This window comes from Balaenoptera physalus (genome assembly GCF_965194825.1).
Source record: "Balaenoptera physalus genome assembly, chromosome: 1".
Lineage (NCBI taxonomy): Eukaryota > Metazoa > Chordata > Mammalia > Artiodactyla > Balaenopteridae > Balaenoptera > Balaenoptera physalus.
In genome coordinates, this window is record NC_138882.1 from 52579810 (window position 1) to 52593086 (window position 13277).

Genomic DNA, 13277 nt, shown 5'->3' on the forward strand with positions numbered 1-13277 from the left:
CCAGTGGCACCAAGGCAGATGTCAGGGACATAAAAGTATGGGTTCCCTCGCTGGGAAGCTTTCACCCCCAAACATGTCCTCATTCTATTAAATAATGCCAGAAGGGCTGCTCTGCTCCATCAAACACTTAAGATGTAAGATTTATCCTTTCAAAGGAAAAGTCATTTGTTACAAAAGACACTAAAGGATTTTCATAGTCTTTTGCTAGAATAAGATTTTAATGTATCAGTGAGACAACAGCTGGAACTGGGAAACCTTCCTTTTAAGGAGATTATAATTTTTTAAAAAACTAGTTTTAGTGTTTATCATCTGTGCTGTGCATGGTACAGTGGTTTTCAAAATGTGGTCTAATGGATTCTCCAAGTGTTCTTTAGGGATCCATAGTGAGCCTCCAGTAGAAAATTTATTATATAGTAATAAATTTAGTTGAGAGAAGCCCTTGTTCTTGAATGGTCAGCAGGAGCAGATGGAAAGCAATCTATGGAAGGTATCTCTGGTTCCACCAAAATAGTCCACAGAATCAAACCATTTGAAAACCACTGCCTGAAATATGGACCCAAACTGTTACCTAGTTTAGCCAGACCACAAGTCTGACATTGACTGATGCTTTGAGGATAAGAGTTCTCCCATTCCTGAATGGTGACGCCCTCGTGTTAACTGAGAGAAGGTCCTTACTTTCCAGAGTTTTTGAGCCCTGATGAACCTGATTCCCTCCCTTGCTTTCATCTTCTATGCCTATGACTCATGCTTCATACCTGGTCATCTTACCCTAGATGTCAAAATGGGGGGCAGGGGTGGGGTAGAAATCTTCAGAAGCTAATGATGAGGTTGTCTTGACAGGCAACCGAGAAAGTGGAAATACTATATGCACAGAGCCACGACTACGACACCCCCAAGCTCCCTCTGCTTAAGACTGACACGGTTTTAGACAAGCTGAAATTATTAAAACGGTCTGTATGATCTCATTAGAACTAAAATCTATTCGGGTGTAGTTATTAATAGAACTCTCTCTGCTTTACACCGTCATATTGAAGATCCCAAAGTGAACACTTATCAACACTTGTTTTCCTGACTAAATTGCCTTCTTTATCCAGGCTGTTTCTCTGAAGCCTCTCAGATGAATTTTTACAGTGTGTCTGTCGAGAAGGCCTTGTCTCTGCTACCCTTCCCTCACCTACCTTGGGGACACCTAGAAAAGTTTAAAAAATGGACCAAGTAAGAACTTTCTTCTGACTCTTAGGAGGTCTAGATATCCAGAAACTGCAGAGTTCAAGGGTCCAAAATATTCTGGGAACCGTGCTGACGAGAGAGCATGACAACTCACACTCGACTTCCGGGTCTCGCGTATGTGAGGGAGTAGGAGGCCCATGACGCATTCTTCCCACGGCTGCGCTTTCAGCCTTACTCCCAATTCCTTTGAAAAATAAACCCCATCCCATGTTAGCCCCGTCAGGAAACTAGACTGGGGGTAAAATGCCTGTTTAAGAATACTGGGGGCTCTACCATAGACTGACTACTGGCTGATAAGGAGAGAAGAAAGTTGGACATAAAGTCCTTGCTCCCATTTTGATTTCAGAGCTTAGGGAAATGATATGGTACTTAAGGGTGAGAAATGCGAACCTGGCTGGGTGGTCTTCAGGGAGGTGATGCATTCAGTGGCCAGACCAGCCACATCCAAGCTGCACTGCCGTTTGTTATTTGTTTCACTCTAAGAAATACAACCATGTTTTGCACTGATAAAATGAAAAAGGAATTAGAAACATTTCCTGCCTCCTGGGTTTTGCTCTGATCACTGACGTGAACCTGGGAGGGGGTGCTCTTGGCAGTGGTCCGTCATGCCATTATTGTCACAGGTAGAAGCTGCAGTGAGCAGAGGCCCAGGTTCCGATTTCATCAACCAAAAGAGGCTCTCCAAGCACAGCGCCAACAGAGAAGGGCAGCCAAGCGAATCCCAGGCATCAATGCCAAATCCAGAACCAAAAGAATAACAAGGAAGGGTACCTTTCACCACCCTGTCTTTCCCCTGCAGCTAGACTACTGTTTGGGGCCAGAGGCTGATGGCACAGTGGACGTGACTGACAAGACTGTGAACATCATAGCCAAGCAATGGTCAGTGGAGGTCACAAGCCAGACACATGCAGTGTACTTTTCACAGGTACCCCCTTAGAGAATGCCCTCCTTTCCAGAAGGAAAGAAGTAAACCCCATCATGCACTAGGTTGAGATTTGTCGAGCAACTGCACTAAGCACGCTAAAACTTTGCTAGGTTAACAGACTTGTCACCAGTAAAGGAAAGGAAAGGTCATAGAGGTCACAAAGAAACTCTTTTACTCTTCAAAAGGTAATGCTGAGAACTTTCCAGTGACCTATTGTCCATCATGTGCCTTGGCATTTGCAAGGGGTGGGAAGTCAGGAGATAACAGTTATTATAAACAAGTGCCTTCCACTAGATTGAGAATCTGCTTACCTGTGCATCAATTATTTTTTGCTTTGCATCGATAACTGCTTGCATCTCAGCATGATCCTTCTTCAATTCCTCTTCCACAGCCATTAGCCTAGAATTGGGTAGTAAGGAGAGATCAACATCTTCAAGGAGAGAGCTGGCTAACATAGAGGACAAGAAACCCGCACTCAGGACAGCTCAGTACTGCCACTCCTTCCTAGTACAAGGTCTGCAACCATGCTCTATCTTCTCACCCACCTTAGAAGAAGACATCCAAAGTTGATTTCTCTACTGGGACTGGATTTTCACCTCCTCTGGAATAGCATTCCCACAATTATCATCTCCCTCTTTTCTATCAGATCCTTTCCTCAGCACAACTTATTTCATCTTAAAATAGCAAACCAACCCACAAAAACCAAACCCTCTCTTAATCTTGTTGTCTTGTAACAGGTGACCTTCCTCTTCCCCTGAACAGCTAAGTTTCCTCAGAGCGTACTCTACACATAGTAGGTCTACTTTCTTTCTCATCCACCATTCACATCTTAACCCCCTGATGTTTAACTCCATGAAAAGCCTCTCGGTAAGACTGCTAAATACTTCTGTGCTGCTAAAACAGCAAACCTTCTCTGACTTTAAGTTACTTGACCTGCCTACAGCATTTAACAACACTGAAGCACAGTGGTCATGAGCATGGCCTCTGGGGCTTGACTTCGTGGCTTCAAATCCCAGCAGCAACACTAAGTGACCTTGGGCAAGTGACTTAATGAATTTGTTGCCTGTTTCTTTATTTGTAAAATGAGAATAATAATAATGCCTACTTCAGAGGTTGGCATTAATCAAATTATTATTAACAGATTAAACAAATTTTATCTGTAAAGTGCTTAGAAAAGTACCTGGCCCATAGTAAGTGCTATGTAGCATTTGGTAAAATTGCCCCCTCCCTTAGCCTCCCTTGGACGTCCCTGGCCTTCTCCCTTGATTCTCTGGCCCTAAAGACATCCCATGAAACTCCCTTCCACCTCTCTGGGCTTGTTCTAAAAAACTAAGTTAGCCTTGGACATTGAATACGTACATTTTTAAGATTCAGTTTTCCTCTGAGACCTCTCAAGGGAGTCACTAAGTTTTAATTTTTTCTAATCGTTACAACTAAAGGAAAATAGACTACCTCTATCTTCAAAGGACGTGCACTAAGGTCTCCCATTTAGAAAAGCGTAAGAGATATAGTCAGCCGTCACCTTTGTACCAAGTACCACAGAGGACACGTAGAGTGGAAAATGGCTTTTGCTGCCATTGCTTTAGGATTCTCTGGGTCATCGTCCCACCTCTTCGCAGCCCTGGCTACCCAGCCCACGTCCACCGCCAGGCGACCTCTAACCTGCTGATGATGCTCTTCATCTGGCTGTCCTTCTCCTCCTGCTGCCTGCGCAGCCGCTCCTCGCTGTCCTCCAGCCGGGCCTTGTACTCCAGCAGCAGCTTCTGCATCTGCTGCTCCTGCACCAGCAACCGGCGCTCATACTCCTCTAGCCGCCGGCTGGACACTCGCAGGCGCTCCTTCAGTTTCGTAATTTCCTGTTCGTACTAGAGCAGAGGAGAAGAGGCGCCACAGACAAGGAGAGAAATACTGGAGTTACGCTGGTTTTAGTCGTGAGTGATTTATTTTTTACGAAAGAAACCCTAGGCAATGGAGCTGGAGGCTGCCTGAACTGCCATCCCACGGGCTGCTGATGTTCTTTAAAATTATCAACAGGCATCACTTAGGAGCTCTGCCCACCTCCTAAAATTACATTTTTCATCTGACCTTGGCATTCCAAATCTATATCATTTATGTATCACTCTCCACATTAAACCACCAGTTCCTGCAAGCCACATCCAATCTGTGACGGTATCAAATGGGAGCAGGAAAAAAAAAGATCAAGCACTTAGAAGCCTGACAGATAACTTAAAATAAGCCAAAAGCCAGTGGTCTACATCAGAAAAGATTTCTGTATCATCACCTGTACTGTAGGATCTCTGACATGCCTTCACTCATCAGACTGCCATTCTTTCACCCTACTAGAGCCAGCCCTTTAGAGAGCAAGCAGCACTTCCATAATGTTAAGTTACTAAACGAATAAATAGAATTTTATGGCTGCTTTCTCCCCAGCTATAAAAGCGTAAACCATTCAGGTCACAAGCTCTAAGCAAAAGGCCTACATGTTCTCTGGGGCTGATTAATACTGCCTCTTGGCCTATTTTCATGATGTCGTTCATCTGCCCAGTTTGCTACTGCTTGTTGGAACACATATGTCTGTTTTCTCACTAAAGCTTTATATACATTTATATTCACTAAAGCTTTATATAATTCAATTGGTTACGTGGCCCTTTCTTGTACTGAAGCTGCTGTGGGTTGGGGTTTGAGTAACTGGAATGTCAAATTTCTGGGTGAGGCGAGAAGCATTAAGCTTTCTTGTATATGGCCTATTTAAATTCATTAGTAATTAATGATAAATCTGTATGCTGCTTTGTAAAATGCAATGTATTTTTACATAATATTCCATTTAATTGACAATCAGACAGTTAGCTTCTGCTTATCCAACATCATGGTCCTACACTATGCTTATTAATCCAGAAGGTCAAAGATGACAGTTCTTATACAGTTTGAAGAGGTAGACTGCATCAATAAGCATAGTTTAGGATCCTGCTGATAAGTAAGCAGAAGCTACTTGTCTGGTTGTTAATTAAATGAGGTAATGCCATACATGATGTCAATGTTCTTGTTTGATAATCCTTATTCTTCATGTCAACTTTTCTTAACAAAACGAAACGAAACAAAACTGAAGCAATAGATAATGTCTTTTCTTTTTTCTTTTTTTTTTTTAGTCAATGTCTTTTAAAAAATCAGCTATAGTGTTACAAGTTCTTTACCCAGAAAAGGTGAAAAGAAAAACAAAAAAAGGGACTTCCCTAGTGGCGCAGTGGTTAAGAATCTGCCTGCCAATGCAGGGGACACGGGTTCGAGCCCTGGTCTGGGAAGATTCCCACATGCCGCGGAGCAACTAATCCCGTGCACCACAACTACTGAGCCTGCGCTCTAGAGCCAACGAGCCACAACTACTGAAGCCTGCAAGCCACAACTACTGAAGCTCATGTGCCTAGAACCTGTGCTCTGCAACAAGAGAAGCCACTGCAATGAGAAGCCCGTGCATCGCAACAAAGAGTAGCCCCTGCTTGTGGCAACTAGAGAAAGCCCGTGCACAGCAACGAAGACCCAACGCAGCCAATAAATAAATAAATAAACAAACAAAAACAAAAAAAGACAAAATCATTACAAAGATATAGAAAGGAAGTCTAGTCCAAGGGTAATCTTGACTATGGTTAGTTATACAGAAACACTAAATATTCACCTAAAATGACTAGAAATGAGTAGCAGAGTTTTCTCCAAGTTAAGGCAACTCATATTAAAAAAAAAAAAAAAAATTAGAGCTAATCCTCCCACCCCAGCTTGATGGACATTTCCGCATATTTTCAAACACAGACACTACTGAATTATCATACACAGATACGCATATAAGGGTTAACATAAGAGGTGGAGCTGAAGTTGGGGACCCTGGGGAGATCATCTCCTTGGCTAGACGACCCTTTGGGTGGCCTATCACTGTGTGGGCAATAAAGACAGACTAGGTTCTACCTTCTCGGCATGCTTGGCTTCATCTTGATTTTGCTCGGTTTCTTCTACATCCTCTTCATATTGCCCATTGTTCAGAACCCAGGCTGCTGTCCTCTCTACTGGGGACATTGTGGCAGAGTCCACAGGTGACTGAACCTGCGTCAGAAATACCTATTAGCATCTCCCAAAAGAGCTCATCCACAGTTATGTTTCACAAAGAGAGCTATTCTTAGAAGACATAATTGTGATCCCTGTCTTCTGATAAATGTTCCCAGTTCTAAATAATATTTTGTTACTGCAAGGGCTGGGGGTGAGGGAAGAGAATATCCATTTGTACAAGAATAAAATATTCTGAAATGTTGTGAATAGAAATCACATCTAAGAACCTGCCTTTTTTTCCCTCCAAAGAGGGAAAGCCAAGGCCTTAAAATTGTTAATTAGTCCAATGGTTTCATTAGGTCATTACCTAATGAAATTATGATGATGACAGAATGAGAGAAAGAAAGCACAAGTTGATGGTTGATTGCTCAGGTGAGGAAACACCTGCTTAACCAGGGATGATCAGGAACCAAGGAATTGATTAAGGCTAAACAACTCACAAGGTACCCATTTATATATCAGAATGCCAAATTCTTAATTTTCACATCAACCATTTAGGGAAAGAGGAAAAAAAAGTGATATTGGTCATTTTTATAGACATTGACTTCTTCGTGGGTTAACATCACTCAGAAGTCCATATTTTACCAGAAAGTTTCTTGATGAATACAGGATCAAAACAATGGACATCAACATAGTCTAAGGAATATTTCTATCCAGTTAGGATAGCTAGATAAATTGCCCTTTTCCAACAGATATACAGAGTGATAAGAATTCTGGCTTTGAGTAGCAATTCTGCTACTTACATTGTCACTTAATCTCTTAAATACTTTTTTCCAAATCTACTGAATAGGGCTACCACCACCATCACCACCTATCCTGACCATCTCCCAGGGAGTTCTAAGGACTGAACAATATAATGTATGTGAAAGTTCTTTGGAAACTATGGAGTACTATAGAGCTTAGATGTTATTACTGTATTTATGCTTAGAAAACTGGCCCTGGATATGATAATTTATATTGGGCTACTGAACATTAGTGCTTTCTCCATAAACAATGCTAGAAATAGACAACAAATTCTTTTCCTCTGGCTTTCTTGAGAGAAAGAGAGACAGAACAAAGCATTTTTATGTGAGTTAGCCTTTTTATAATTAAAATGAATTTCTATTTTGAGGACCAATACTCTATAAATAATTGGAAGGGAATTTTCTCTCCCATGCAGAGCTATGTACCTTAAGAATCTTTATGTCATTTTGGAATAAAACCCGGTTAAACTCTAAATATATAGATATTTTAAAATAAGGGGTATCTTGATGACTTTGAGATTTAGAAAGACTAGATGAAAAAAATTGGTTGCAGAGACAAAAAGGTTATTTGGGAGAGACTTTAAAAAATATTCATACAAAAGTAGCATGAGGGTATTTCCTAAAGGTTTGAAGAAGAACCTGGTTTGGCTGATTTACAAACAGATTACAGATACATATCGATAAAAAACAGCTTCATGCCTGAGGCACACACAAGCAACAGTGAATGAACTTTTAGAAATTCCTTCTTTAAAGCCATTTTCTCCCCTGTGTCAAGCAAAACATAAACATGTCTTAAACTTCAGTACCCTCAGTTCTTAAAAAGTCTACCTTCATCTCCACTATGGTAGGTAGGCTTCTTATACTTCATTCATTTGTATATCATTCTCATTTTTTTTGTCATAACCATGTTGTCACTGATATATTATTTATCATCTCTTTAAAACAAACTTTTTCAGTTAGCTAAGTCCTTATGCTAAGCAATATCATCAGTAAAATCATGAGTTTAATGTTATATATATTATAAATTTATAAATACATTTAATATTAATAGTTAGATATTTTTCTAATATGTGTTAAAATAATTAAATGATTGATTAAATACCTTGTATACTTAAATAATTTTGAGTATCACACTTTGGAAACACTGATCTATAGACTATAGTATCATTTATATTAAAAAAGATAATAATTATCTACTTCAAAAGTTATTATGAGAAACAAATGAGACAGCATGTAAAAGCAGTTTGTAAACTACAAGGTACTTCACACACACACACACACACACACACACACACACACACACACACACACACACACACACACACCCTAGTTCTCCCCCTACTGGATTTTGAAAGCAGAGCACAATAAATTGCTTTAGTATTTAGAGAAAAATAGTTTAAAAAGGGGTTTAGGTTTTTATTTGATATATGTACACCTAAAAGGCAAAATATTGTGGTTCTGAGTCTTTAAAAATTAATAGAAAGTCAATACTTAAAGGAGACAAATGACTTTTTAATTTTAGAATCTTATCCCTTTACCACGTAGGGCACAGGAGAGCTGCTTTTCTGTGAAACCAGGATTTTCTATTCAGCTGCTGCTTGAGATAAAGTAGCCACTAAAATGAATAACTTTAATGTTTGGAATTTAAAACTTCAAGGAAGCTAATTCAGTAGCTTTCTGCTTTATAGTTAACAATATGTTGTTCCCAAGAACTTTCTTCCCCTGTGATTTGTTACGAGTAACTATTTATTGAGTGCCAATAAATGCACTATAAACTAATAGTATCCCTAAGAACATACTAAAGAGAGATCTTAGCCCCTAAAAGCATATTAAAAACAACTTCTTAGGTAATCTAGGCATAACATGTAAAGTGAGAAGCTGTAAAAATAAAGAGTTGGTTCATTTCACTGGTGTTGGTGGTAGCTACCATATGTTCAGAAGGACTAACAATGTCCAGTGAATTATGAGACAGTGTACAATGGGAACTGGGCATTCCAGTCTATTCCTATTTTATTGGTTGAATCTGTTTTTCAACCACTTCCTCATATACCCTAGCACTTTGCATGGCATACGGTAGGTGGTCAATAAGTGTTGAAAAAATAAATCAGACTAATATAACTATTCCTTGTATTTATGATAAAACCTTTACATAATTATAAAGAGCAGAAAAGTAATACTGAACAAATCAGAAATAGTTTTATCTACATTGAAGACTATGGAGGTGATTTTTATTTCAAAATTTTTTTCAAAATTATTTTTTATTGTAATACGTTCTTCATATGAAAGAACTATATACTGTCTTTTACATCTATTTGATTGGTCTTCTGAGTTCTGGTCTTATTTCCTGATTAGACTGTCGACCATTGAAGCATGGCACCATATATCATAGAATTTTTTTCTTTTGGAATGGTAGTGACTATGTCATTGCACAATTGATGCTCAATAAAATATTATTCATTTATAATTACTTTGGATTCTCTTTAGAATTCATTACCAAAGTGTAATTTATTGCTAAGAGAAGGATACCCTATGTTTTTCCTCTAATCCTTTGGAAGTACATCAAAGGCTTTTCCTCAGTGATTGTTCTATCTCCTTTATAAGCTGGATAGACAACAAAATTTAATACCTCTAGTTTATAGTCAAAGAAATTGAGAAAAGAGGTTGGTAAATGGTTCAGATGCCATCTTGCTTAGCTATAGCCTTAAGAAGAGCATTTTCTCCATTGACTTCCAACAGTGGATCATTAAAGAAAATGAAGGATGAAAAAGACGAAATGAAAAGGAGCACGGATTCCTGTTAGGAATACCACCCTTTTGAGATAAAGCTTTTATAGGGTTTCTCTGGGAAAAATAATAATGCTTTAGGGCAAAAGGGCTTGAGAAAGCAGTTTCACTGATCCTACAGTTAGCCTGGCTATGCTGAGGATGACTGAGAACAGGCCGGTTCCCTGTTTATTTACTAGATATAAATAAGACTTGTTGCTTTCAGCTTCTCCATAGTCTGAAATAGTCAGGTTCCCATAAATGAATAACACTTTTGCTATCAACACCAAAGAAAGAGCTGACTAAATTAGTAAGTAAGCTCTGAGAATCCTTGAAGAGGTTGGTTAGGAGAGGGTTCAACAAATCCAAATGTGAAAACTGTAGCATCATTCTGATAGGCTTGTCAAATACCTATTTAAAAAGCCTCTTCAAATTAGAATTTCTAAGGTTAGGTAACACGCTATAATCTGAACAACTCATATACTGTAAATAGAGTCTATTATGTGCACAGAGTACATGATACACAAAAAAACAAGATGGAGAGGAAAATGATTAAAAAGAAATCCAGGGCTTCCCTGGTGGCGCAGTGGTTGAGAGTCTGCCTGCCAATGCAGGGGACATGGGTTCGAGCCCTGGTCTGGGAAGATCCCACATGCCACGGAGCGGCTGTGCCCGTGAGCCACAACTACTGAGCCTGCGCGTCTGGAGCCTGTGCTCCGCAACAAGAGAGGCCGCGATAGTGAGAGGCCCGCGCACCGCGATGAAGAGTGGCCCCCGCTTGCCGCAACTAGAGAAGTCCCGTGCACAGAAACGGAGACCCCACACAGCCAAAAATAAATAAATAAATAAATTAAAAAAAAAAGATTAAAAGAAAAATACTCAAGTGGAATTTACTAAAAAGAAATCCAAACAGAGGCCAAAAAGGGTCAAAAAATTCCTTCTCTGTAGAACTAGGATTTTATTTCCTTCCTACTCAGCAAATGGAGACGACTGAAGCTAGTTACATTGCCAACAATGGCCGCTCCTTTGTGCTAAGATACAAATGGAATTTGCATGGGACAAAACCTCCAATAATTACAAATGCCTGCAGAACAATCCCCACAAAGAAATCCTCCAGTTTTTGGGAGAGAAGAATTCCCCAACACAATTTGCAATTAAAATATGTAAAGGAATTTACGTAAAAAATGTGCTGATTATATAGAACATCAGAGGCTTCATGGGAGTGAGATGAGAAAAGCAAGCAAGAAAGATAAGGAACAAAAAAAATAATAACATAAGTTTGAAAGAATAAAACATCTGCATAGAAAAAGCCAGTGTAGAAAAAACAGAAAATTGAGCAATCAAAGTACAGTGATTTATGGTTTAACTGGTATGACAGTGGCAGCACCACCAAAGGCACAAACAGGGCTGAATATGTAAAGCTGTGCTGTGGCTATGCCCCACTTCATGCCAACATAATATAGACATTCCCAAGCTCATTAATGGCTATGGCTCAAAAGTATTTTAATTGGTTGTCTGAAGACCATATGCATTTCCTACCTCCCATCTATCCAGACAGCTTTCTATTCACGCACAGAAACACGTAGTGCTTATATGATAGGTGTCATATTTTCCTACAGCACAGATATTATAAATGACAATTGGTTTCAGATGATCACACAAAAGGCTATTTAATTTACAATATCTATAAACAGTCAGTCTGAGTCACGGGTCCTGGGAATTGAGGACAACATGATACAGGAGGGAAGGGTAAGCATTCTTCTTTTCTCTCCAGGGCTGGGACTAAGTCCAACTTTGAAAAGTAGGCAGAGGGCCCGCCCTGTGGCCTGTCTTGCCCCTCTCTGCCAATCTGATATTCTTCTCTACTCCTTACCTCATCCTCAGGGCCTTCAAGCTGCACTAAACCCCCACATAGACATTTGCCTCCACACAGTATTGCATCTCTAAAATTACTTATCTTTCTTTTCTCCTCTCAATCAACAATTTGATTATCTGAAAGGGGTTGATCTCAACTAGAAGCTAGCATAAAATCAAAGTATGGAAACTAATTCACAATAAGGTGGGAAAGACTGATAGCCTCCTAACATAAATTAAATGTACATATATGATATATATATATAAAAGATGTATATATATAAAAGCATTTTCATTTAAAGAAAAGGAAAAAATTATATAATATAATCATTATGTAAATTAATAGAGTATAATCTTTTTTCCTTTTCTTTAAATGAAAATGTGTATTAAATCAAATGAATTGGTGAAATTTTGGGAAATATAACAAAATAAAAATGAAAAATTTAAGACTGAAGAAAAAGCTTATTTCTCAGGAAAGCATTGACCAACTAGGAGGTTTTGCTCAGGAAGTTGGCTACCAGAATCAGCTTAAGTTTTTCATCCCTTCTTCTACTTCTGTATCCAAGGATTCTGTAAATGTTCTAATTTTTTTTTTAAACAATAATTATCAAAGTAGGGGCAAGGGCTCTGACCACAGCAGAGTGGTGGCAGAAGCAGCCCAATTAGTAAATGCCTACCTATAAAAATGCAAATATACTAAAGAGATACATTGGGGGTCTCACTGCAGTCTCCTCTGACCAGTGATTCTGCTGACAAAAGGATTTGTCATAGAACTCTTCTAATCACAAAGCTCCCTAATACAAATAAAGTAGGATTAGGTTTCAAAAAAAATTCAACAAAGCTTTTTTTAGGAGAAAAATCTTTTTTAGATGAAAGTAAGATATGTATAAATGCATTCACAAGGTTCTTAGTTTATTTCAAGAGCAAATATGGATTGGTGCCTCAAAATGTAATCTGTAAAGAAGAAATGATAAAATTCTTAAGAAACATTTTTATTTGTGAAGAACAAAGTTTGATAATCTTATATTAAATTTAGGTGAGATATGAGCTGGGCTTGTCCATGTAAATAGAAATATAAGAGATTTTCATAAATGTTTAGAGAATACTTGTCAACCACTTATGTTTCTATCTTTTTACCTCTCTCCTTTACCTTGCTTATATAGGTGTTCAGTTGTTTATTTTTCTAGCCATTTCCAGGAAAAGGCACACGGGGACTTACTACTTCCAGAGGGAGTTGGGGGATGGAGTAGAGAGCAGTTACACTAAACTCTTGGCTGAAAGTGCAAAACTTTATTCTGGAAACTTAAGAAAAAAAATTAAGGAGGATTACTGTCCAGATTCCCAAAATATATCCTAGTTGAATTGGCCTGTAGATTCACAGCTTAAGTGTCTAATTATTACTCAACATCACAGATTGTTCTCAGTGCTAACTGAGATCATAGCTCTGCTGCTTGAAGAGACAGAAAGGCCCCTGGAGTGGTTGTTACAGTCTCCTAAGAGTAATGAGGCAAGCTACATTCTGCTGCCTCATCTAGCCAGAAGCCTCCCAAACTTTTCATTTCCTCTTTCCATTAAAAGGTTGCAAAAAATAGTTTTAAGTGGAAACCCTGCTAGCAGTTGGATTTCTCAATGATTTATATGTAAAGAACCGAGGAAACAGTTGGACCAAGT

The 13277-nt window shown here is 38.9% G+C and overlaps 1 protein-coding gene across 5 annotated transcripts in view; it reads right to left on the reverse strand.

The window, feature by feature from the left end:
• RASAL2 (RAS protein activator like 2) overlaps positions 1-13277 on the reverse strand; it is a 403677-nt gene that overhangs the window by 8611 nt on the left and 381789 nt on the right. For all 5 annotated transcript variants that reach the window (XM_082465087.1, XM_082465088.1, XM_082465091.1 and 2 more), the window contains 3 exons: positions 6110-6244; positions 3818-4020; positions 2467-2554 (listed from right to left, as the gene is read on the reverse strand). In XM_082465087.1, coding sequence (XP_082321213.1) covers positions 2467-2554; positions 3818-4020; positions 6110-6244 — 426 coding nt within the window. The remainder of the gene's footprint in view (positions 1-2466; positions 2555-3817; positions 4021-6109; positions 6245-13277) is intronic.